At 40.5% G+C, this 27,218-nt stretch overlaps 1 protein-coding gene across 2 annotated transcripts in view; it reads right to left on the bottom strand.

Annotated features, from left to right (window-relative positions):
• WWC2 (WW and C2 domain containing 2) overlaps window positions 1-27,218 on the bottom strand; it is a 152,029-nt gene that overhangs the window by 45,601 nt on the left and 79,210 nt on the right. Inside the window, exons 2-5 of one of the 2 annotated variants that reach the window (XM_057696956.1) lie at window positions 26,708-26,817; window positions 16,537-16,740; window positions 15,699-15,775; window positions 3,787-3,866 (exon numbers count right to left, since the gene is read on the bottom strand). In XM_057696956.1, coding sequence (XP_057552939.1) covers window positions 3,787-3,866; window positions 15,699-15,775; window positions 16,537-16,740; window positions 26,708-26,817 — 471 coding nt within the window. Of the gene's footprint in view, window positions 1-3,786; window positions 3,867-15,698; window positions 15,776-15,896; window positions 15,935-16,536; window positions 16,741-26,707; window positions 26,818-27,218 lie in introns of those variants that run through there. The other variant, XM_057696957.1, reaches the window with a different exon arrangement.

Raw genomic sequence — 27,218 nt, 5'->3', positions numbered from 1 at the left:
GATGAGCTCACTGATTGCCCCTGCAGATCTGCTTAGCAAATGTCCTTACAGTTCACAGGGTCACCCCTTGTCAGAGGATTTCCTGTAACCTAATTCTTTGTGGCTGGAGGGCCCAACCACATCACCTAATTCTTTTTAAAAAATGGTTCAACACTCTCTTCACCATCACCCTCTCGGTTCTCCCACCACCTGTGCTGCCTGGGACTCATTAGGAAAGAACCTGGGCTTCACTTCAGGAACCCGTGGCCACACCTCTGCCCCATCAGCCAGCAACACTATTACATACGTTCTCAGACACATCCTTGTCTTATTCACACTCTCCAGAGATATGCCACCTATTAAATCACAGAAAACTGGCTCTGAGCTAATTTGGTTTAAAACATTTAATAATTTGTATTTAGTTCAACGTGAAGGGCATAGTCTGAAAAGAAAAAAAAAAAAACTAACACAATATTATCTTATTCACTCTTCCAAAGTTTACTCAAACAAGTGCAGTTTGTAGATAATTTCTTTGCCCAAGTACTATTTTAGAAAATATTTTATGGTGCTGAACAAGTAATTAAAGTCTTAAAGAAAAAAATGAAATAAATTTTAGAATAAGATCATTCAGTAATAAAGTACAACCAATGAAGTCACTGAAATAAACACACACACACACACACACACACACACACACACAGCATTTGTGATGGGAAGGGACCCTAGAGATTGCCTAGTCATGTTTCTTCCAAATGAAGAAACTGAGACCAGAAAGTTTATGCAAATTTAGCCCCTAAATTGCATAACACTTAGCTAAGTAGCAGAACTGTCCTCAAAATGAAAGACTCAAGCTTGAGGCTCTTATGACTTTACACTTAGAATATTTGATAAGAACCCTGCAAGTACTCTGAATACTGGTTAATTGTATTTATTTCAGGAGGGCTTTATCAACGAAACTGTTGGTTCCCTTAAGTACTATACCTACCAACTTAGTTGAGGCAAAAAGCTTATTTTAATAAGAAAAAGAATCTGTGAGATTTCATGAAACAGCTAGTAATACAGGTATCTCAAATGGTCAAAGGCAGTTTCTAAAGCCCAAGTAATTTCTTCTGATTTGTATAAAACCTTCAGAATTTAATAGTAAAACAAATCTTTAATTCAGAAGTCAACATTGACGTTTGAAAATAAAAGCCAGTGAGCAGTTTTCAGAAATAAAATTTAACATTTAAAAATAAAAGCAGGGCTACTTCAAGACTGCTAATTTAAATTTCAGAGAACTTTAAACAGAGATGAGAATTTCTCGGACAGCCACTGCTCAATCGAATATTAAATATGACAAGACCACCCCCATGCAGCATTTGCCATGGAACCCCTTTTGATCTTTCTTTGCCTTTTTTCTGCCTCCTTTGAACCTTTCTTCTTTACTTTAACTATTGGTTTTGCCCTTTACCTCCATGTTTTTCCTTTTCCCCTCCACTTTGCATCTCCTCCTTTTTCTCTCTTTTGACCCTAACTGACCATAAAAGAAAATATTAGCATAAGTTGCTAATTTTTTAAAACAAAGTATGTACTGTGCTTTTTGCTCTTAATTGAGAAATACAATTTTACTTTTGTCCCTTAAAAATGAAAGAAAAAAATTTTTTTTGGTTCGTGGGTACCCTATAGTTAATTTTCCCCCTAGATCTTACCACTTGCATGCCTTCCCTGGAAAATGTGTACCCCTGAGCCAGACTGTCATAGATTCTGTCTATACTCTTGGCTTGCTGGGTGTTTCAGCACTTTCCATTCTCCAATTTTGAGTGAACACTGGAGGTGGCAAAGGAGAAATGTGCTTCTCTTCCTGGTATCCATCTAGACATAAGCTACTCTATTGCTTAGACCAAAGTCACATTTGGGACCAGAATCTGAAATGAATAACATAGAGAATAAAACTACATTCATTCATCCAGCATAAACTATTGCACCAAGTAAAATGAAAACTGGGGTTTAAATTACATCATAATTCCAGATTCCATAAAATTATTTCATTTTATGGTGAATAAGTGAAAAGTTGCAAAATCCTGCAGCAGATTCTGTTTAAATCTTTTCCTGAAATATATTTTGTGTATAACCCCAAGTAAAAGTCTCCTTATAGTATTGGGAATGTGGTTTCTTGAAATGTAAGGTCTCTGGGTTCAATCAATTATTATTCAGTCTTCTAGTATTGTGGTGGTTAACATCTGAATGGGAACAGCTTTATTTTGTCTATAGTTAAGATCCATGAGAGGCCTCTGGTGTTAGATATCATATCTTTTTGCTCTTGGTTCAACAGATTAGAATCACTGCAAGAGAAGGCCTGAATTTCTACAACAAATGTCTATTGTTTTCTTGCGGAATGTTATTGACAGATTCTTAAACATGCCTTGGATTCCTATAAAAATTGCTTGCAAGCAAACTGCTTTGAAACAATACAGCATTGTTATATCAATATAACAAAAACAGCAAGTTTGGCTAACCTTTAATCCTGGTGGTGACATGAGTTATAATTTCATGTGCCCTAAAAGTATGTAATGTGTGGCTAAACGCTTCGTGGCGCGCCCACTACAAAGCCCTTCTTTATGTTGATGGACAATGGACTAAACAACACACTCAGGTGACTGCAGGTCTGCTCAGTTTTTGGGGGCGTTCTGCAACCAGCCGAGGTTCTCTGCACAGAGCTGGACCTGAGAACCACGTGGGGGTCTCATAAAATGTGACTTGGGGTGGAGACCAGACACAGGGAATTTTAAAAGCTCCTCAGATTATTCTAATACGCAGTCAGGTTAGAGAACCACCAGGATGGGAGCATCTGAAAGAATATCATGGTTACGATCACGTGAGGTACGTGTCAAAAACAGACTGAGCCAGAAAACCAAATGTCTGAGACGACAGTCATGTGGCTGCTGGTTAAGAGGAGTGACTGGGGTCCCGAAATACAAACAAAACATACAGAACGATCAGTTTATGTCGTCCGGCCAGCGAACACGTGGGATCTTTAACGGATCTGCTGCCTAGGATGCTGCTGAGGGAGACGGAGGAAGAACACAAAACCAGCCTGAACAGGAACCCAATCAGGGAAGCCCCTGTGAATCCTGCACCTGCATCGGAGCCCCTGGGGTGGGCACTGCGGGAGCTGGAATATCTCGGTGTGCCTGTCGGGGTTCAGTGAGGCTGGGCCTCGTCAGGAGAAGAGCAGCGGCTTAGGGGCTGGCATCGGGGCAGGGATTTCCTATCCCGCTACCCTCACCTCCATTCTGGTCTGACCTGGCTCAGCCTGGAGCTGGGGTCCAGCAGACTCCAGCACAGAGCAGGGCAGGGCAGATGGAACATGGAGCCGAGGTACTCAGCGACTCTGAGGATACCCGACTTGTTCCCTGAGATCAGACAGCATTAGGTCCCCCCTGGGGCTGCCGGGGCTTTGGGGGATGGAGGCTCACTCAGTCCAGCCCCCAGAGAGAACGGGGAGGCCCTTCCGGGGCCTGATCTCCTGGCTCTGCCTCAACCTGAGAGCAGGCTGGCAGGCCCAGGAGACAAAGCTGAGTTTCTCACTTTGGATTCCTTGGATTTCCAATGATTAGTAAAAACTTCAGACCTTTTCAAAGTGTATAGATTTTCGCAAGTTTTTTGTTCTTTGGTTGATTGCCTTTTTTTTTTTTTTATGCAGAGCTTTGCGCTTTGTACTTTACTCCTCTTTGAGAAAACTCTTATGTAATCTGTATTTCTATTTTCTTCACATCAGTTCGGGGGTTTAGATTATTCAAGAGTCAATTTCTGTATTCTTATACTCACTGTTTCAAGGTTGCAAAGCCTTGTTCTTTATAGAGCAATTCTTGCTTCATCTGGGAGAGCTCTCGCTTCAGCTTTTTAACCTGTTGTGAGAAATCAATATAAATATGAATGTTTGTAAATAATTAGCAACACAGTTTAAAAAGGTAACCTATTAGTAAACTATTAAACACATAAACACAGCCACTAGTTTAACATTTACTCAACTAGTTTCTGCTGGACACAAGTTCTATGGAAGGCAGATTAATTAAATTTAGATTATCAATGAGGTGCATTATTACTCAAATCTACTCTCATCATTTTACGAAGAAACACTGCTATGTGCCGGATGTGACGACTGTCTAGTCGTGGTAAACAGCCAGGACGGGGAGAGGCGGGGTGTTCAGTTAGGGGCTCTCTGACCTGTCCTTCCTTCCCTACACCCCAGGACCCCTGACCACCCCTCTGTTCCCCAAACATGCCAGGCTGTTCCAGCCTCAGGGCTTCGGCATGAGCTGTTCCCCTTGCTGAAAGGCTTTTCCCTCCACTCTTCACCAGCTGACGCCCTGTCGCTCAGCCTCAGCTCCACGCTCTGCAAACAGCGCTTCTCTGGCCACTGCACCCAGGCCATTGGTCTGCTTTGTTTAGTTCGCAGTACTTTTCAAGACTGGAATTATCTGTGTACTTGTTTCCAGTCTGTCCTTCATGGGAAAGCAAGCAGCATCACCCAGCTGTATCCCAAGCTTCTAGAATAATACCAGGTGAACAGCATCGGGTCAATAAATATTTGTTGTCAAACTGATAAAAATTATTTTTTCCTGTTATCTTTGGTAATAAGGATACTAACATTTGGCAGGTCAGGAAAATGGCACAAGCCTGGATCAGTCACAAACTAAAGATCTTCTCATGGGTGTCAGAGGCTTATTTCCATATATTAAGTTACACCCTTGAAAAAATACTCACTCACAGTGTCCGGTAAAGACATTCAGTTTTAGTATCAGACCATTATCATGGCAGGAGACCTCAGTAACCGACAGCTCCTCCCACAGGTACTTCTACTTCTGACAGCACTCTCAAAAGCTTTTTACAAGAAGGCTAACAATTTTATCTGAAAACAACAGCAACAACAACAACAACAACAACAGAAACCCAAAAATTGATGGTAACTCAAATAGCTGGGCTGAGAGCTGTCTCTACCTTTGAAAACACAGTTGATGAAAACAAGGGTGCTAGCAAGCCTTCTTGGCACAAGAGAGTTAAAACCATCCGTGTATCGCACAGACATGTGACAGCATTCCACTTAAACTCATTTGGACTGTGATGACACACCAATTTAATTTCTTTCAAAAATGATCATTTAGAATTTAAATTAACTTTTGACAACTCAGACTCTCCTCTGCTGTAAGTGACGTGAGATCTTGCTGTATGCTGGGTGACTATGATACAAAGGAGGCGAACATCCACCTGTTTTATTTCCTTCCACATTATTTACTTTACCTACAGTTGGCTGAAAGCTACTGCTTTTATTTTGGGGAGTCTTCTGAGGGGATAACCTGAGCGACTCTCAGCTGCGCAACAGCAATATGCATGTAATTTTGTTAAGGATGAAAAGTTTGATTCTATTATAATGATAAGTGAAAACATTATTCCCAATCCAACATGACTTCCGATTGTTTCTGGTGTTAAGAGTTTGGTCTTAACTGTTCAACACCCTTTCTTCTCAGAGAACCATCTGGTGTCGTTATACTGGAGGATCACTGTTCTACTCTCATTCTCCAACCCACTTTCAAATGGAGGACACAGAACATGAAAACAAATGTCCTCAGATCACAGTGAATGGTTACCCTAACGCTGAACTGCACAGGTAGCACTAGGTGGACACTGCTTGGAGGCAACAGTAGGAACTAAAATTCTAAGCACTTCATGTATCCCAGGCACCGTGCTTTCAGTCCTCACAACTGCTCCAGTAGATAGATACAGTTTTAACTCTTATTTTACAGGTGAGGGACCTCAGAGTTAAACAGAATAAATAAGTAATCTGCTGACGGGTACTCTGCTACCTAAGCAGCAGAGATGGGTCTAGAACCCAGAAGAATTTTTTTAAACTACAGTTATAAAAGTTTTAGTTATTAGTGGCATGATAATATATGTAAGATCAAAGATAAACCAGAATGGCAGCAAAATGACCTAAATAAAACCTCTGGCCCTCATTCTACCTTAGAAACTTCACTATTCCTATACCCCACCCAAACTGAAAATGTGAACAGCCCCACAAGCCCCAGAGCCTGTTTTCCTCTCGTTCATGCTGAGCTTTCTGTAGCTGAAGCCAACCATCTAGTTTCATAGACCTGTATCTACGGGATCAAACCTCACACCCCAGAGTCCCAAATCGGAGGCCAAGAGACCCACGACTTTTGCCCATTCCCTGCCTTCTATCCCGACCACACCAAAGCAATGGACATTTTGAATCAATTTTAAGTTATTTCTGAAAACCAGAAAGATGTTGTGATTACATGTGATCGGCATGACTGGAGATCATAGAGCCTCTTACCACCTCTTACAATCCAAGCGTGTAGTAAGTTTTCTTTTAAAAGAAGGAGAAAGAAGATGACAATGAAGGAAAGGTGAATTCCAGAACATGGGGACCTTGCGAAGCCCACAAGACAGGCAGGCTCCAGAAGTGTGCCCTAAAAGTGACCATTAGGGTTATAACAAGCACAGTGACATTTTACTAATGACTACTGTCCCTTCTCACCATTCCCTCCGTCGTTTTGCTGGGAGCTCCCTAGGCAAGCCAGCAAAGGGCAGCTGTCACCTGGCTCCTCCTGGAAATCCCCCTCTTCACCACCGCTTCCGCCTCACTAGAAGTCCTCACCGCCTGCCTCCTCTCTCAAGTCACCTTTACAGAAAACGAGCAATCAGCTCCAGATCATCAGAGGATTAATAATAAAAATGTGTCTGACTTTACAATAGAACAGAGGAAAACAGAATCCCAGATGCTGTTTGAACCATTTGCAATGACTAATAAATGGATTCTGTCATCAGTAATGAGATGACTGAATATATTCTTAAAAAACCCAAACTTCTGTTTAACAATAGTAAAAAGGAAATAACAAAACAAAAGCTACTGAGAAAAATGATATGAAACATTTTTGAAATATACTACCTTGAGATACAAATAATAGATAAAAATATGGAAGATCAGTGCTAGATCTCTTTCTGCTAAATAAACCAGTAAATTGCCATGTAACCCAGCAATTCCGCTCCTGGGCATAAACCCAAGAGACACGATAACTTATACCCACATAAACACTTGTGCAGGACTGTTTGCAGCAGTTCTGTTCACCATCACTCAAAAGTGGAAACAGGACTTCCATGGGGGCACAGAGGTTAAGAATCCGCCTGCCCATGCAGGGGGCACGGGTTCAAGCCCTAGTCAGGGAAGATCCCACATGCCAAAATGTATAACAGAACAGGTAAATCTAGAGAGACTTGGGCTCTGGGGGGGCAGAGGATATGGGTGTACAGAATGGGCAGTGACAGCTGATGGTGTACAGGGTTTCCTTCAGGGGACACAGAAATGTTCTAAAACTAGATTGTGATGACGGGTCTACAAACAATGAATATACTAAAACCCACTGAATTGTACATTTTAAACAGGTGAACTGTGTGGTGTGGGGATTATTTCTCAATAAAGCTGTTAAATTAAAAAAATAATAAATTGGCAAACATAAAAAGAAAAGGTCTATAGAATATTAGCAAAAAAAAATCACCTCTTAAAGACAAAATTGAAAATCATGGTATCATTATATATCAATTAAACTAGCAAGAAAATAAATACAAATCATAAACACTTGGTCAAATGGCTTCCTATTTCAGATTAACATCTGAATTCTACAGTGGTCCCCAAGGCCTATGAGTTCCATCTTCATCTCACTGTCTAGGTTACCTCTTCTCACCTCCTCTCTCACTTCTCTCCCTCTATTGTGGCCACATTTGACTTCTTATTGTTCCTTGAAGATCCCAGACCTTCTCTAACACATCTGGACATTTACACTGGCTCTTCTTCACCTAACTTCACCACCTCCGTCTAGTCTCTGCTCAAACGTCACCTTCTCAGTGAGACTTACCCCAAATACTCTATTCAAAATTACAACCAGCTCTCCTTCATCCCTCAAGCTCTGTTACACAGCAATAATTTTTAGATTGATTTTTTTAAAAAACAAACCATGACTAGAAGTTGAATTTATCAAAATGCTTTCTCTGTATCAACTGCAATGATTAATGATTTCTGTTTACTCTGTTAGTGTAGTAAATAATTCATTTTCAAATCCTAGACTGTACATACCTAGGATAAGCCCAACTTGGGCTGGACAAACTATTTTTAAATGTTCCTGAGTTTGGTTTACCAATATTTTGCTTAGGATTTTTGTACCTAAGCTTATGAATATGGCTGGCTTGTTTTTTCCTTCATATTATCTTGTCAGAATCTGGTTGTATGAGCCTACTCTTCAGGGTGTCTCTTGAATTTCACTGAAAGTAACAGGGCTGGTCATATTCTTTCTTTCACCTGGAGTCATTTTTGGTCAATGATATCTTTTATTTTTTTTTTGAAGTTCTTTATTGGAACATAATTGCTTTACACTGTTGTGCCAGTTTTTGCTGTACAACAAAGTGAATCAGCTGTATTTATACATATATCCCCATATCCCTCCCACCCTCCCTATCCCACCCCTCTAAGTTATCACCCATCATCAAGTTGATCTCCCTATGTTATGCAGCAACTTCCCACTAGCTATCTATATTACACTGGTAGTGTATATAAGTCAATGCTACTCTCTCACTTCATCCCAGCTTCCCCTTCGCCCCCACCCTGTGTCCTCCGTTCTCTACATCTGCATCTTTATTCTTGCCCTGTCACTGGTTCATCAGTACCACTTTTTAAGATTCCATATATATGAGTTAGCATACGGTATTTGTTTTTCTCTTTCTGGCTTACTTCGCTCTGTATGACAGACTCTAGGTCCATCCACCTCACTGCAAATAACTCAATTTCATTCCTTTTTATGGCTGAGTAATATTCCATTGTATATGTATGCCACATCTTCTTTATCCATTCATCTGTTGATGGGCATTTAGGTTGCTTTCATGTCCTGGCTATTGTAAATAGTGCTGCAATGAACACTGTGGTACATGTTTCTTTTTGGCTTATGGTTTTCTCAGGGTATATGCCCAGGAGTGGGATTGGTCAATGATATCTTAATAAGAATTTATTCATCTCATCTCAAAATGTCTTCTTTCCTAAGCATCTAGTTTTATCACTTTTCATTCCTTGTATATTTTTACTTGTTTCTTTTCTCTCTTACTTTTGAGCCAATCCTGACAGACATCTGTCAATTTTATTTTTCTTTCGAAGAACTAAATTGTGCTTTTGTTCATCTCCTCTATTACAGCCATGTTTATTATTATTTTTTTAAAAGATTTATTTTATTATTTATTTATTTTTTATTTTTGGTTGTGTTGGGTCTTCATCGCTGCGTTGGGTCTTTCTCTAGTTGCAGTGAGCGGGGGCTACTCTTCGTTGCAGTGTGAGGGCTTTTCATCGCAGTGGCTTCTCTTGTTGCAGAGCACGGGCTCTAGGTGCATGGGCTTCAGTAGTTGTGGCACTCGGGCTCAGCAGCTGTGGCTCGCAGGCTCTAGAGCACAGGCTCAGTAGCTGTGGTGCATGGGATTAGTTGCTTCATAGCATGTGGGAATCTTCCTGGACCAGGGATCGAGCCAGTGTCCCCTGCATTGGCAGGCGGATTCTTAACCACTGCGCCACTAGGGAGGTCCCTGGCTTCTTTCACTTATCATATTGCTTGTGAAATTCATCCACGTCATGAGTATTAAGAGCTAGCTCCTTTTGATTGCATTTTATGGATATATTACGATGTATTTATCCATTCATTCACTGATGAAGCAGAGGTTGTTTCCAGGTTTGGGCTAGTAAGAATAAGGTTCCCGTGAATGTTACAACTCACGTCTTTGAGTATATGCTTTCCTTCCTCTTGTGTAAATACCTACAAGTGGGATTGCTGGGTCACACTTTAAGTGTACGTCACACTTTAAGTAACTTCATAAGAAATATAAGTAGTCTAGCTGTCTTTTTTCCTCTTACTACTTCATCGTCATGGCCTCAGGAGGCTGATTCTCTTGTAAACATATTAGGTGAACATATTTAACGTGAACATATTAGCTCAATGTACTTATTGGGTTCACTCCAAGGAAAAGTATCAAAATATATGGAAGCATTGGTTTGAGTGTGTTCATTATATCTTTATCTCACACAGTTCCACAGAGCTTAACTCCCACGGTCCTTCAAAAACTGAGAGAATGAGCTTTGCAGGCTTTATAGAATCATTTAAAATTGAACATTTAGAAATCATTATTTCCCTGTTCCTGTCTGCTTAGACTGTATATTCTCTCACAGGTGAAGTTAATTGCATTTGATTTTGTAAAATGCCATGAGCATTCTCAACATGAGGGTGTTTATGAATGAAGGCAGATAAGTCTGGAAGTCATGGCCAGAGAGACTGATAGGGTAGTTCACCCAGGTGAGGAGAAACTAAATATCCCCTCCCCAGCAACACAGCAGTTGACGAAGAGTTTCTTTTGAAGTATAATTATTTAGCCTGCAGTATGGAGCCCTTCAAAGCTAGAAAAGGAGACCAAAATCATTAGAGAGAAAGAAAGAGAGAAACAAAACATTATGAAATCAATAAACATGACTGTGTTATAATTCCACTGTACTCAAGGTCTGAGTATGCTTTTTTTTTTTTTAAAAGCATGACAATGTGTTCTTTCTTCCTTCCTTTCTTCCTTCCTTCCTTTCTTCCTTCCTCCCTCCCTCCCTTCTTTCTTTCTTTCTTTTCTTTCTTTCTTTCTCTCTCTCTCTCTCTCTCTCTCTCTCTCTCTCTCTCTCTCGACTGCATTGGGTCTTCGTTGTTGTGCACAGGCTTTCTCCAGTTGGAGTGAGTCGGGGACCACTCTTCATTGTGATGCACGGGCTCCTCATTGCAGTGGCCTCTCTTGTTGCAGAGCTCAAGCTTTAGGCGCAGGCTCAATAGTTGTGGCACACGGACTTAGTTGCTCCGTGGCATGTGGCATCCTCTTGGAGCAGGGATCGAACCCGCGTCCCCTGCACTGGCAGGTGGATTCTCAACCACCTAGGAACTCCCTGAGTATGCTTTTTGAAAAAAACACTACCATGCTATGAATCTTTCATCATTTCCAGTTATTAGCCTGTCTTAACAGAGATAAGACCAGTTCTTGCATTAATAGAGTATCTTTCTCTCGTTTTCTTTCAGTCCTGCTTCTTTTCCTTAGTGAAGGTGAGTCAAGTAATATCATTCTTCCATTCAAACTTTACTAAGACTGTTGTACTATTTTCAAACCCAACACCAATTACAACATAAATTCATTTCTGGATATCTTAAAAGAATAACCATTTCTAATATACAGTTTGCTCTCCAAAACAGTATCGCTCTATCTCCTTCAAAATCCTCAGATCAGGAAACTGCAGCTGAAAGAATCTGGGATGTAAGTAAGCTAGGTATAAAGATACCACTCATGTCTAGTCAAGAGACAATTCTTATTTGTAGCAATTTGCATTCTCAGAAGGCATATTTCTTTTCATCTGAAGCACACTGCTATGACTTTTGTATGTCAGCTACATTACTGGTTAAAGTCTCATAGTTTGATGGGCACATGAGCTAACTCTATTCACAGTTACAAACTAACCCTTACATTCAACTGCCATGCCTTGAAAATCTATGCCCAACACTACAAATAGGTGAAACTGTGAATCGCTTTTCTAAGTCCATCACCATTGCTAAATATAATTCAAAGGGAAATCATATTAACAATGTGTGAGTAAATACATATATTTGAGAACAAAAGACAGCACACAGTTATCAACAGCAGTGCCCATTAACCAGCCTTGTATTTGCCGTGCAGAGCAAATAATTTAACCAGAGGAGCATTTGTTTCCTTTTTGACAAAATTAAAAGTTGGATCAGAGCACATGCTGTGGTGCTCAATAAATTTCTCAAATGCATTTGTATTTCTAAAGAAATTTACACTTTTACACTTCCAACATTTTATTTCAGTTTGACAAACAACAGTAAAAACAATCAGAATTTACCCTGAATTTTCTGCATCAAATTTTCATCAAATCTCATCTGTATGTAATGCAGGGAGTACATTTTTAAAAATATTGCTGAACTGAAGGTTTAGTTTGTATAAGATATTCCATTCCCTATCCTAAGTATTTATAATGAACAAAGGAAATAATAAATTTTGGCGTAAATTTTTTTTACATTCCTTAAAAATAGATTTTCTCAAGAAATTAAACACCACTTCTAAAAGTTATGAGTATATTATTAAAAGAGCATTAATGTATTCATTTCATCAATTCAACAACTAGAAATAAGATGCCAGGAAGTACTGTTATCCCATTAGCCCGAGAAGGAAACTAAAGCCCAATGATTACTAATACCTATGATGATAATATAAAATAATACAAAACAGATGCTTTAGACAGATGTTCCTAAATACCTGGTTCCCAAATACTTGACCCACTTGCTCTAATTCAACAAATGAAGTACACCTGCTAATACTGTCACATTAAAATAATGAAGTATGAGGCCAGTGCTTGGCTTCACCTGAAAAAATTGTTACTATGACCAAAAATCCAGAGAGGTGCCCTGAGACACCAAACCAATGAAGAGTTAGCTAATTCATGAGTTACTATTTCTGTGGCATTACTTTGTGAAATGGGCTAGTATATGCAGGGATTTCTACAGGATAGGCAAGCCGAGAAAAGCTAGTTATCAAAAATCTATGAAACTCTGCTCAACTTATCCAGCCACTTCTGAACGGCTGGGATATTTTCAAAGAGCTACCTGGCCAAAAAGTGCTCAAATGGCAGAGAGAGGGCACCATCCGGCCCACCATGTTCAAACCGTGACACACCTGAAAACATCACAACAGAGCATGGCCCACAAGGGCCATGTGCTAAGGAAGTGTTTCTATTAGCAGGCATTTGCACTGACAGGAAGTGTTAAACAAGCACCTATTCACTAATGGAAGCAATGCTCTCATCTTTCACTACAGTTATTTATGAATGTCTCCTACCTCCCCAGGAGGGGAGCACCTTTGTGAGGAGGGCGCTCCTTCCTGTCTCACCTCTGTGGTCCCCCAGCGGTGCCACACACATGAAATATAGGCTTGTGATATGAAGGGCACACTAAACCCAGTGCAAAACAAGCTTTATCTGGGATCCTGCTGCATTAGGAGACAGGTCTCGACTGCCTGGGATCTTCTGGGATCTCCCAACAGAGATGGGGCTCCATTTCCTGTTAACAGTGACTCGTGTGAGATATCCTATATGCTTCTGTTTTTAAATTCCTCTCTTAGTTTGCATCTTTTCTAAAACAGGACTTAAATGGACAGATTATGATAGCCTGTTCAGGTACTCCATTTACAATATATCTTACAAAGAAAAGATCTGGAGAAAATGGTTAAAATTTCAAAGGGCAGTAATAATAAGCAATAACTTCTTGAGACGTGCACAGCTCAAGGGAATACTGAAGTTTAGCAAGAGTAAATTTTGACAAAATACTTTCATTTCTCCCCATTTTTTAAGATAAGGTATCTGCCTAGCAGATCACAGAAATACACAGACATGGTACAGAGTTAGAGCAACAAGGCATCCCAAGAACCAGCCCAAGAGATTCTTGAGGACGGTACAGAGAAACAGAGGTGGACAGACAGAGTGAAGGGTTGTTTATGCTAGAAAAGAACAATTCTAACAATGACTTCATACATTAAATCCAGAAATCCAGACTGAAGAGAGGTTTGCTTCAGAATGCATAGACAAACTTTTTTCACTCTTTTTCTGAGAACAAATAGAAAAGTTACGAGGTAAAACAAAACAAAAGAAAACAAAGCAAAACAAAACATCTATTTGAAGACACTGGCAAACTACCAAGCAGCAAAAACTTAATAAAGATACAAAAAATAAGAGAAGCCCATAGTCAAGATCCAAACTCAGCATTGTTTTTCCTTTTGTGGCATTTGTGTATGTGATAGGGAAAGTAAAAAGTTGGGAGAATGCAGTGACTGAGAGGCTGACACACAGAGCAGCACTGGCTGCCCCACAGAGCTAAGGGGCTCAGGGGGAGACTGGAGTCCAGCCTTAGTCAGGCAAAGGGGCCTTCACGAAACATCCCAGGAGTTCAACTGGGATTCTGAAGAGCTTGGTCCTAAGAGAAAGCGTGGACTGGAAATAGACCCACTCTGAGAAAAATGAGTGAAGCCCAGAATTCAGAAAACTCAAACCCTGGCTGCATTAAAACCATCTGCCCCTGGACTAAATGCCTATAAGAAGTAAGACTAAATCCTCTTTGAAGGATAAGAAGATCATCCCAAACCTCAAAATGATCTTTATTCTCTTTCATACATAGTATATGGCTCTTAATTAAAAGCAAGCAGCTATAAGAGGTCAAACATTGACCAAAAATCAAGAGAAAAAAACAGACCAGACCAAAGAATCCAACATACAGGAAATCTAGATATTATACTAATCAAGACATGGAATTTTAAAATAACTGTGATTATTTTGTTCAAAAAATTATTATATCAATGTGCAGAATTTGGGCAAGTAACTAGAAACAAAAAATAAACAGAAATTTTAGAACTGAAAAAATACACAGGGGAATTAAGCTGAAACCAATAATAAAAGATAAGAAAACCCCAAACTTTAAAAATTAAGCAATATATCATATGAGAAATCAAAAAAAATTCTGAACTGATTGATAATAAAAATACAAAATTCAAAACCTGCAGGATGTAGGCAAAAACCATGCGCAGAAAGTAATTTAGAGCTCTAAAGGCAGATATTAGAAAGTAACAAGGCCCAAAACTGTGTGTCGGTATCTGTCGCTATCTATATTTTTTGACATAGCAATTCCACTCCTAGTTGCATAACCAACAAAAATGTGTACATCTGTGCACCCAAAGACATGTAACAGACACATACATTAAAGGGTAATTTTTAGTTACCAGAAATTAGAATAAACTCTAAGGTACATCGATGGTAGAAGAAGTAAAGAATTCATGGTATCTATACAAAAGTGGAATGCTTTACAGCAATAAAAGCGAATGTGCATGAATCTCAAAATGTTGAACAAAAGAAGCCATCAGTAATCCATGTGGTAGCATTCTCATTTCATAAAGTTCAAAGCAGGCGGAAAATCAACTTACAGTACTGCCTATAAAGGTCACTTAGTGTCACCTTTAGGGAGAAGGATAATTATGATGAGGGAGGACCATGGCAATAATCTCCTTCATGACCTATGTATTGGTTGCATGAGTTAATTTACTTGGTGAACAGCCTTGAAGACTCCAAAAACCAAGGGTAAACAAGCTGTGACCTTAACAGCAGTGTGGTGAAAAAGATTTAGGGTAAAGATCAGCAAACAACCCATGAGGAAGTATGAGGCACTAGTAAAGTCTGACCTAGAAAAGGAAGTGACATGGTGATGTGAAGGCTGGGCATCTTGAAATATTGGGTTGTCTTATGAAAGAGCAACTAGGCTCAACTCTGGACCATGTATTTCAGCACAACAAGGAAAAGTAAGTTTTTGAGACTCAGATTTTGATGCAATATACTAAGTGCAAATAATAAAAATGCCCAGAAGTGGAACACACTCTTTCTCAATAACAGGAACAATCTCAATCACTCACATGTTCTAACAAAAGCAGACAGACCACCCATGGAGGATAAGTGGAGGGGGTTCCTGCACTGAATGCAGATGGCAGACGCCCACAAAGGCCCCTTCTAGATTCTATGCATATGTTCAACGTAGAATCTCAATTAAAAAAAATCTTACCCTTAATCTCGTAGTGGAGATCTCAGCTTTTAAGATATCTGGGTCATATTTAGTACTGGATGAAGATCCTGAGAATACTTTCAAAGGGAAAAAAGGAAAAAAAAAAAAGTAACTTGTATAAGTTGCATAACTAGTTGTCAACTTGGAATTTACAAACTCTAAAAACAACAAGATTTACATGCTTCCGTGGATACTTACTTAACTTTATAACTCCTTTATTGTCATTCATCAGACACCTAAATATAAAAAGTCATCTTCAAACCTTTATAATTTTTTTCAAGAAAAAGGAATGTTATAAAGACCCCAGTGCCTCATTTTCCTCTGAATTTTATATCTATGGATAAAATCTTAGAGACTCTTATTGCAGACACAGTTTATCAGAGCTTTGCATTATCCAGAAACTCATAATTTAAGTAGAACTTCTGGGCCTATCACCGCTGCCTCTTTAAACAAGGCCAGCTCCAAGATTATCAATTTTGGAGATAACAGAGAGTTTGATTAACTCAGGTGGTCAACAGAAACTTCATTCTAGTTAATAGCTCCAGTTTTAGCTTAGTTCCACTAAAGACACTATACAAGAGTAGCACAAAGGGCCACATTATTTGTCCTGATCTGAAAAGGTAAACATTAATCTCCTAATAAGGAGACTTTTATCTGGAACGGGGTCAAGGGGTTTTACTGAGAAATCTGACGTGTGCCCTCAGCCTCACGTGGCTTTGAGGGACTCTTCCTGCCCGGGAAGGAACAGGACTCGAAGTCCTACAGAAACCCAAGTGGCCTTCTAGCACCTACGACTTGGGCCCCACTTCTCAGCTCTGAGCACCCGTGCTGTACTTACAGCTGGTGCGAGAGCTCGACTTCTCCTTGTAGGCGTCATTTAACCGGACGTATTCATCCAGGGCCAGGGCCAGTCTTTGCTCCTTCACGTGGTACAGCTCCTTCTGCGTCCTGAGGGCATCCTGAGCCACCGACAGGTAGTCCTTGAGCATCTTCTCCTGCTCCCCCCTCCATTGTTTTCTTGGATCTTCAATCTGTGTGGTTTCTGAAAATATATGAGCTGGGTTATTTTTCAGAATTTAATGGTGGTTATTTTGGATTATTTAAGCTTTTGTAAAAAGCAGCCATCTTTAATTCTTATCTCCTTTAAGTGGTTTACAAGTATTATGAAGTGACTTCTCCAGAAATGTGATAGAGTTTTTGTTTTATTTTAGCCAGTCCCTCCCCACTCCCACCCCTCTCAGGTTCAACAATTTATTCTCATTGGGAACCCATCATACACAATGTTGCCAAAGTTAGCATAGCAACATGGCTGTGGTCAGGTCACTCCTTTCAAGAACTCTCTGGCTCCCCAATATCTTCAGAATAAAAGCCAAGCTTTTATGGCCCTATATGATCTGAACCCAGTCCGCTTCCCATGCTTCTGTTCACTTAGTACAGAACTCTTGCCAGGCTGCCTTCTACATCAGTGCTACTCAGAGTCTGGTCTGCAGACCAACACTGGTCCACTGAACTCTGTTACATGTCTGTGACAATAAGTACAGATATCAAGAGTAAACATTTTGAAATGTCTACGGCAATTTCATACAATTATTGTGTATCTGTTGACTCTAATAATAATACTGGGGCCTGCATTTTGTATTTTTTTTCAACTTTTCTAATTCATTTTTATTGTTATTTTATAAAAATATCAGTCAGTCCACAGTGGATCAGAAATTTTAAAACAAACAAAAAGACCAAGCCCCAATCCCAGGTTAAGGAGAACACCCTAAGGCACAGTTCTTGGTTCTGCACTTCTGCACACCAGCATCACCTAGAGAGCTCTAAAATAAATCCCAGACCAATTAGAGTTTCTGCGGGGGGAACCCAGGCAATGGTAGGTTTATAAACTCCTCCGGTGATTCCCAGGAGTGGCTGCAGCTGAGAGCCTGTGCTCTGCAACAGCTCACACACTGCCTCCCGCATGGAATTATGAATTATTCAAAACATCCCATCCTAAACTTGCTCAAACCTGCCTCCTCCACTCCTCTCAGAGGGAACCATGGTAAAGGCTCTGGCCCATGCTTTGTCCTTTGCGCCTTCTGCCTCCTGACAGACCCAGATGCTTCCCCATGTGGCCCTGTATGGCGTGATGTGGCCCCTTCTCTCAAGAATTATAAGTAGCACAACTTCTTTCCATTGCACTGACCTCTTTGCACGGTCACTCAGTCACCTCTAGAAATCAAATCCCAGGTACAATCAAGACAGATGGGTCATATGGGCTGGCCACTGCATGAACATGAGGACCTACCTCTTTGTGACAAGTTAGGATTGGATAATTAACTTATCAATTTGCTGGAATGTCAGTGGTGTATACTGTCTTCAAAATGACTTGTGTGTGACTCTCAACCTTAATGTGCCCCATCTTGGTATTTCTGCTTGCCCCCAAGGACTTCAGTGAGTCAAAGCCCAGAGAATGATAGGAGGTGATCTGCTGTGACCACAAGAGGCCAGGCTGGCTCTGGAAATGTTTAACCTGGTATCCAGGGATAAGGGATAACACTACAGTGGTTCTGACTGTGAAGCCTGGGTCCCCTTTGGGCCCAGGGAGGCCTGGGTCAGCCAGAGGCCCTGCCACCACTGCCTCAGACCTATAGCCCTCCCTTCTGTCAGTGGTTAATAAAAGCTGTAAATACTTCAATATGCAAAGGAGGCAAATCTCATGTAATTGTGGGGGGAAAATGTGCTAGAGTTAATGTCCAAAGAAGAGATGCAGGCGGGGGCAGTGCTGGACAGACAGCCGTCCAGCCAAGAATCTTCAAGGGCATCGTCATGTAGGGCAGCCTCGGTGTCTGGGGAACACGGAGAGCAGACAGAGATAAGCCAATTGTCTCCATTTTAAATATCCGAGGGTGCACACCCTGGAATACGGGCTAGAGCCAGCGACTTGCTTCCAGTGAAGAGCACACAGACCGAGACGGGTGTCACCAGAGACTGGGTTACATGAGGCTGTGGCCGCCGTCTTGCCCTCTCTGCCTGGCCCTTCTTGGCTTTTTGCTCTCATAAAGCCAACTGCCAGGTTATAAGCCATGCCACGGACACAGCAAGGAACGAGGGGGTGACTGCCACAGCCGACAAGGAACTGAATGAATTGTGCCAACACCCACACGGGTGAGTGTGGAAGCCGACCTCCTGCGGTCACGCCTGGAGGTGATGCAGCCTGGCTCTCAGCTGAGGACAGCCCGTAAGAAACCTGGAGCCAGAGGACCCAGCTCAGCCTTGTTTGGCTTCATCTCCCACAGAAACGACGCGATAATAAATGTATTTTATGCCACTAAGTTTTGGGGTAACTTGTTATAGTGAGCTGTATAACTAGGAAATTAACCAAGTAAAGAGATGCTACAAATTGAAAATGTATATGAAAAACTTGAAATGCTTATAAATTATAATAGCACTCCCAGTTCTCTCTCAATATCTTTAGAGGGTTTACCTAATCACATTTCCCTACATATTGGCGAACTGGCATACTTTCAATAAAATGCTTGTCAACAGCTAAACTGCCACAAAACACTGAAAGTAACATTGACACTTAAATGAATAAAGTACAATGATAATAATAATACACTATCAGCATTTGTTTCGGATAGATCAGCAGAAACACTCCAGTCGACGAGTTTAAATACTGGATGCTATAAGAGAGACAGCAGGAAACACTGACATTTCTGATAAACCGCCCCATTCAAATATGAAATACAAAAGTGGGTTCCCAGAGGCACCTTTGAAGAAGGCTTCATAAAGCAAGACTGTGCTTCAACTCCATCAGTTATATTCGCTGATTAGATCTGTGAAGAATATTTATTAAATGTAAATACTCAAAAAAGTACATTATACAAACATGGTATTTTTTTTTATTAAGACCTGGTGGCCTTGGGAGATCACTGTATTATGATGCAATATAATTTGCATATTGTCTACTATATGAAAGAAGTAATATATCACATACTGTTAAAACATCACGCACCTCAAGGGGATTCACATTCTATCAGTTTTACAGATGTGGAACTTTATAGACAGAGAACACATTGCGAGTTACAAGAGCTTATCAGGGGAGATAACATTAGACTCTTCAAAGGAATATTATTTCTGTCTCTCATGCACATTTCTTTTCTTTCTGCTGTGCTCAGGAAGAATGAATGAAATGAATATGAGTAACTCTCCTCATCTTCCATTTTAGAAACTATCTGCTATGTTTACTTGTTATCTGTTTGTTACTTCTACAGAGAATTGAGCACCTACTGCTTGCACTAGGGAAAACAAGATGTTCAAGTATGATCCCTTCTTCCAAAGATATTACAAGGTATAGAAGAAATTCTGACACAGGAATTAAAACAACAACAACAACTATTTTATACAGTAGAAAAAGGTGACAGCCCCAAGAAGAGAAAGGACAAGTTCCACAGCAGTTTAGAGACACAGGCGTTTTCTCTGGCTGAAAAAGTAAGGTCCCACGGAACAGGCAGTGATGAAGCAGGGCTTTGAAAGGTCCCAGACAGGAGGCCCTTCAAGGACCAAACTCGTTTGCCGCTCCAGCCATTTTCCCCAGCCTCATTCACACCAGCCTCAACCGCACTGAATTTCTTTTCTTCCTTTCATTAAGTCCTGCTTCCTGTGGCCTCTTGAGACCTCTGGCCTTAGTTGTGGGTCTTCCCTCTTCCAGGCAGTTTTTCCTCCCAACTCCCCAAACCTACCCCATCCCCTTGTTCTCCAGGCTTGGTTAACTTACTCATCCTTTGGGTATCAGCTTAAAGCATCTTCTCTAAGTAGCTGAAGCCATGCCCTTCAGAATGGATACGGTGCTTTACTTGTTCTCCTTTGTTCTGCTAGTGACGATGGTAGTAGATTTCTACTTTACTTTCTCACTTTCCCCCCAATACTCCAAGAGGGACTAGCTGGTCTCTTGAATGTCAGGTTAATAAATATGAAACTCATTTTGTAAGCAACAGTGTGCGGTAGAAAGGTTCTAAGTAAGGGCATGAAAGGATCTTAGCTTTATTTTAGGAAGATCATCTGAGAGAAATGTGAGGCTCTGTTATCAAAAGAGTTGATATGATTGTACAAAATTTTTTTTGGATGAAAGGTTATACATTAAGTTAAAAAAAAGCAGTTTATAAAACTGTATGTATATAATATAATCCCACTTGATGTATAAAATATATTGAAAGCTCCGTGTGTGTGTGTGTGTGTGTGTGTGTGTGTGTCAATATGAAAAAGTCTGGAAGGATAAACACTAAAAGATTTAGAATACTTGGTTATCTCTGAGTAGTATGAATATAAATAATTTCTTCATTTTATTTACCTACATTTTCTACTTTTCTCCTATGCACGTCTATTAAAAAATATTTTTTAAAGGGAAAGAAACAAAAAGCACAAGGCAATGAAGGTCTGAATTAGGAACACGGCAGTGAAAATGAGGCTAAAGGAACAAATCTGAAAATAAAGAGGAAAAAACCAACAAGAACTGATAAGATGATTCTACATTTTTCAATCCAGTAACCATGAGGACTATGTTTTGAAAAATAATAAAGTCAAAGGGAAAACTGAAGAATCCCATCTTGTACTTGTTTGTTTTGAAGTTTCAATGGCAAAGTAGGCAGCAGTGTCCTACAACTGGAAATGTGTGACAAATATTAGGACAATCAGAGCCAGAAAGACAGACAGAAGGGTCCTTTGCAAGGATGGTACTGCTGTAGATAAAGGACTGCATGCTGGGGGAGGTGGGGGAGGCCACATCTTCGGGGAATGACAGGATACAGGGACTCTCAAAAGGCATATGAGGCAAAAGAGGAGAGAGAGAAGGAACAGTCTAAAGTGAGGAAAACAACAAGAGGAAAAGCGTAGTTATCTATGTCAACTCTACATCCGGGGGGAGGAAACAGATGACTGTGACTGAGAAGAGGTCCCTGAACTTGACAACTATATGAAATATGTAAATTATCACTTAGCAGTGATGCTAACTAATAAGTGTTAGTATCACTACCAACACAATACATTCTACTTGGATATGTTAAGGATTTAAATTTTTTCTTTATAAAATATCTTAACAGTTTAACCTCCTAGGAAATCATAAAGGATGAAATAAGACAGATCGAGTAGAAGGGCCAAAAGTTTATTTCCTTTCTCCTAAAGGAAACAACTCCATATTAAATATCATATACACCTGAGGAACACTCATCAAACCTGAACACGTGCTGCTGTAAAGCTCACGCAGAGGAGTCTGGTTCAGGGTAACGTGAAATACACACTGTCCAGTCTCTCTCAGACAGCATGGGGAGAGAGGCGAGAGGAGAGCTGAGGAAGTGTCTATTTAAGTTCCTTGCCTGTTTTTAAATTGGTTTGTTTGTCCTCTCACTGTTGGCTTCCAGGAGTTCTGACACATTCTGGCTATGGGTTCTTCGTCAGATATGTGTGTAATGAAATGTTCATCCGAGATACTGTGTGTATCAGTAGTATATTCCCCAAAACATCGTGAGTGAAAGATTCCATTCACAAACTGAACACACACTCCATTTACATGAAGTTCTAGAACAGGCAAGGCTAAGCTGTGAAGAGAGAAATCAAAACACTTTGCAGGGGTGGGAAGGGGGTGACTGGCAAGGGGCAGGAAAGAACTTTCTGGGGGGCGGGGTGAGAATATTCTATATTTTCATTGGGTGGCAGCTACAAAGGAGCATACATTCATCAAAATTCATTGAAATACATGCTTAAAAATCTGTGCATTTTCTTACATGTAAATAAGACCTTAATTACTAAAAGACAAAAAAAGTTAAGGTGCAACTCTGATCTCATCGAAAAGTGATTTACTTCTGGCTGTAGTGATAATACCAAAACCTTACAAACAATACTTCATAATTATCTTCTAGTTAGTTACAAACATCCCCATCAATATCTACACCCTGACTCTGCATATACAGCCACTAAAAGGTGAATTCTATCACAAAACACTTAGGGCCTAAAATAACTATCATTGTCAAGGTCAAAACTTTTACTTCTAGATACTTAACAGTGTTACACAGAGATAGTATTAAACAGCCAAACATTCTTTTTTTTATTGAAATAAAGAGAAAATAATGCTGAAACCATACAATGTCTAGACACAACATATGTGTAGACCAGCTGTTAGGAGAAGATGATACAATTTGCTCCCTAAACTACTTCACAGGAATGTCTCTAAGATTAATGAGATAATGGACCAGATCCTTTTTAGTGGGAAAACTACTTGCTTTGGATAATTGGGGCACTTCAGGGCACAGTAAATCCATCAGGCCACTGGGGTCCATTACTGTCCCAAAGCAAAATGCGAGACTTAAAAATTTATATTTTTGATAATCAAGTTTTCAGAATAGTGCTTTCTGAAGCATAATTTATAAGTGAAATGCACTTTAACATCTTTAAAAACAAACAGAAAGCTTTTAATCTGTGAGCTAAACAATAAAGCTCTTCTTTGTTCTAATATGTAGGAGTTTATTATCATACTAGGCACCCAAAGATAGAAGAATAAAGATGCAGTCCCTGTGCACAAGAAGCTCACAGTTTAGTGAGGAAAAACATACAGCTAAATAATTTAAATGCAATATAACAGATGCTATTTTAAAATCCTTAAGTACCTGGTACTGTAGAAATACCTGCACAGGGCACCTAATTCAGAGCAGGGGTGGGGACCTGTGAGGTGGGGGGTCAGGTGCCGGAGAAGACCTCTGGGAGCAGTGGGGCCTGAGCGGACAGACCCTAGAAAGAGGGGCAGTGGGCCGAAAGGGAGCCGGGGCTGGGCAGACAGTGACCAGGACTAGAACCAACAAATACAAAGAAAGGCAGAAAGCCAAGGAGGCACAGCGCACGGCTGGAGTGTCGTCCAGTGCCAGGGAAGGACAGGGCAGGAGATGACCAGGAGGCCAGCGGGCAGACTGGAAGGAGCCTCGTAGTAAGGTTATCAAATACTGTACAAGACTCTGGAACTCTGGACGAGCCCTAAGAGAGAAATCTGGCCATCACCCAAGGAGACCTGCAGGGTACAAACAGAAGACTATTACAGAAATCCTGATACCAGGTACAGGTGATGAAGGGACAGGCAGAAGAAAACTGGGAAGCAGCTGTCAGGTATGCCAAACAAATGACCACGGAAGGTGTCACGAGTCCAAAAGGGATAAAGAGCAAGAGGGAATAGCCCATGGGGACAGGTATCTGTCAGATCAAGACCAAGGAAGACAGGCTGGGGTGCTTGGATTCCGTCACTTGTGGGGTCTCAGGTGACCTCGGCAAGAGCGGTTTGTGTGAAATGATGACCAACAATGCAGGAAGTGAAGGCCATGCAGACTCTGTGTGGCTTTCAGTAAGTTTCCTGGTGAAGGAAAAGCAGAGCACCATGCTGGAAAGGGACTGGGGTTGAAAGATGGTTTGCAGTAGGAGTGAGGGAGTGAGGGAGTGAGCAAGACAGCAAGAGTGAGAAAGAGCGAGAGAGAGTGAGAGGGAGGGAGGGAGGGATTGTTATTACTTGTTTTTTCTTTTGGTAGTTTTGGTTTGGTTTCATTTTGAAGTCTCCAGTGTTTAAACACTAAGATGAAAGAATCATTAGAAATTGAAATGGTGGGAGAAATGTTTAAAACCAGAAAATGCCTGGTAAAGATACTACATAGGAGAGAAGGATGGGACATATGCGTTATTAAGAGGGATCTTGGGGGTTGGCAGGGGGCAATTCAGAAGAACACCTTCTCCACTGAGAGAAAAGAGAGAGCCCTGGAGATGAAGACTCTGTTGGCAGTAGGAGGGAAGTTTAGCTAATTAATATTCTCGTTTTGGTGCCATGAGAACTTATTTCCATTGAATCAGAAGAGGAAGGTTTGTTTCTGGTTCCCTAAATATTTAAGGGAAAAAAAAGCTAAACTTTTATCCATATACAGTAAGTATAAAAGTGAGATTTAAATAGTTATTCAACTATTCCACTGAATTATTTGAAACGACAGAAAAACGAATTTTAATTGTTTAAAGTGAAGTTAATTGTACCAAAAGTAGTCCCTTCCGTCCTAACATTAAAGCCTTTCGTTGTCAATCACTGATAAGCAATAAACCCTGATATATAATAATACCATGTTAATAAAGGTTTATTAGAAAATACTAAAATAAAAGCTGACTTTAAAACCCACAATTATGAATTCTTCATGGAATTTGTAGAAACTTTTAGGGAGAGATAACATCTCTACAAAAGAGTCACATTTCTTCTAATCATATAAAAAAAGTAGAGGCAAAACTTACAGACTTATTTGTGTTTACGTTGAACTAAGGTATGCATCAAAGTGGTTCCCAAAGCGTATGCTCCAGAAGTCCTGCTACTACAGATTACTCACCACCCGTGTGTTTGCCGAAACAGACTGACTACTCCCAAGACCTTGCTCCTTTCAACCCCTCTACCTCATCTACCTGTGGGAATTAGACAGTTTCACAGCCCTCAAACCTATTCTAAGACAACTAAGCTACTCACACCACTGCCTGTATGTTCCCCACACCACCCCCTGCTCCCACACCCCCCAGGGATAAGGAACACCCAGCATGCCCTGCTTCTCAAGTCAGCTTCTCTGGCTCCCTGGCTGCCACTGGGTGGGGGAAGCATTTTATTACCTGTGCTTGGTGGTCCTCCAGGCTAAGCACCCCCTTTCAGTGTAAATTACTGGAAGTGAGTCCTTCATCTCAACTCACTTTCACTGAAGCCTCACCCTAGGTCAACCTGGAGGCACGCAGCCTTCTCGCCCAGTCTGCCGTCCGCCCCATGGCCTTCGGCCTCTGCAGACTTCAGAGTGGAGCAGTCCAATCAGTTCTGGAAACCCTTCCAGTCATGCTGGGAAAGGAGTATTTGCACAGGTAAATAAAGACACTGACAGGGAATCTGCGCAAGGATATCCTCACAAATTGGATATGTGATGTGAACGTATTTTACATATTTAACATTCTTAGATATCTAAGAGATCACTGCTATAAAATATGGGCTTTTGTGCCTCTCAAAATCTTTATCATATACCTAGACAAGGGCAGCTGCAAGCCATCACTCGTAAATGAGCATCAAATAAAACACTTTTCTATAATGATATTTTCCTAAAGATACTGATGGGTACTTATTACATAAAATTTTAATGCAACAATATATCTAAAAATATTAAGATAATGGAGTATAAATTCATTATGTATTCCTAAAAACTTATAAAAATAAAATATTTTTAAGTGAAAGAAGCAAAATGAATATCAGTGAGTATTACATTTGACCACCTGAATAAGTTTTTTAAAGGGGTGATTAGAGAGAGCTAAATATAAATATAAATACATACACAATATAAACAAATATAAAAAAAATACGTCTTCAAGTCGTGTTTCAAAAAGTTGTTCACTGCCACGTGATCCTCTATCCTAGGCTTTCCACGCCAGGGATGTGACCCATCTCAAAGCTATTACAGCAAGAGGTGTCCCCATTCCAGCCACAAAGAAATTGGGAAACAGAAACAAGATGAGGCTCGGGTCTTTCCGCCACAGCTACAGCTGCATCTTCCAGATGGTGAGTGTCAACCCCTCCCTGAACCCCACTGGAACACACGTGGCTGCACCATTAGACCAGGCTGCACCCATGCCCGCCTCCTTCCATGGTGAGGACAAGAAAGCAGACCCCACCCTGAAGGCCCAGTGGCCATGGAAAGAGGAGTCAGATGGCTTGTGGTCTGCACAGGCCCTAGATGTGTGCTGAAGAAAACTCACCCCCTACCAGGCAGGCAGACAGACAGACAGACCAGACCCCCTTTTCCCGCTGTGCCCCAAAGCCCAACTCTACATACATGCCCCAACTTCCAAAATGTATATTTTAGTTAAATATTAGTCACTGGAAAGTGGGGATTTAAATAAAGAAATCCACTTTGTAAAATGTTTACTTTTTTATGACTCTAGATTTGGGGGGATTATTTTTCTGATATGGTTGCTTTTACCAAAAAAGGAAAACTTACTGTTTATGTGATCGATGTAGTAGACACCAATCTGAGGGTCAAACCCGGCTTCCCATCCCCACGGCAGCTCATCACCAACACAGTCAGCAAACGACAAGGGCTTTGTTAACCTATAACAAACCAGAATAAAGGCACAGATGATTCTTTCCAGCCAACTGCATGTGTCAAAATCCAGCACCCAATTCACATGCTAAGAGTCCAGGCTGCACTTCCTTTTTGTTCTTGATTGTTTTTTAGAGTTTGCACTACTGTGTTTGAAATCTTTAAAGAAAAAAACAACAAGGCTAAAATGCAGACATGAATATCCAAAAAAGTAGCAGTAAGTCATAATACCCTTTTGAAAGTTAATAGCTTAAGACTGGGAGATAAATCTGTACAATAAATAAGGCCATATTTTTTTATTTTTTTAAGCTCTGTATTGGAATATAATTGTTTTACACCCTTGTGCCAGTTTTTGAGGTACACCAAAGTGAATCAGCTGTATTTATACATATATCCCCATATCCCCTCC

Source organism: Hippopotamus amphibius, chromosome 10 (assembly GCF_030028045.1).
Source record: "Hippopotamus amphibius kiboko isolate mHipAmp2 chromosome 10, mHipAmp2.hap2, whole genome shotgun sequence".
Taxonomy (NCBI): domain Eukaryota; kingdom Metazoa; phylum Chordata; class Mammalia; order Artiodactyla; family Hippopotamidae; genus Hippopotamus; species Hippopotamus amphibius.
Note: the sequence above shows the minus strand (reverse complement) of the source record. Positions and strands in the feature narration are given on the sequence as shown.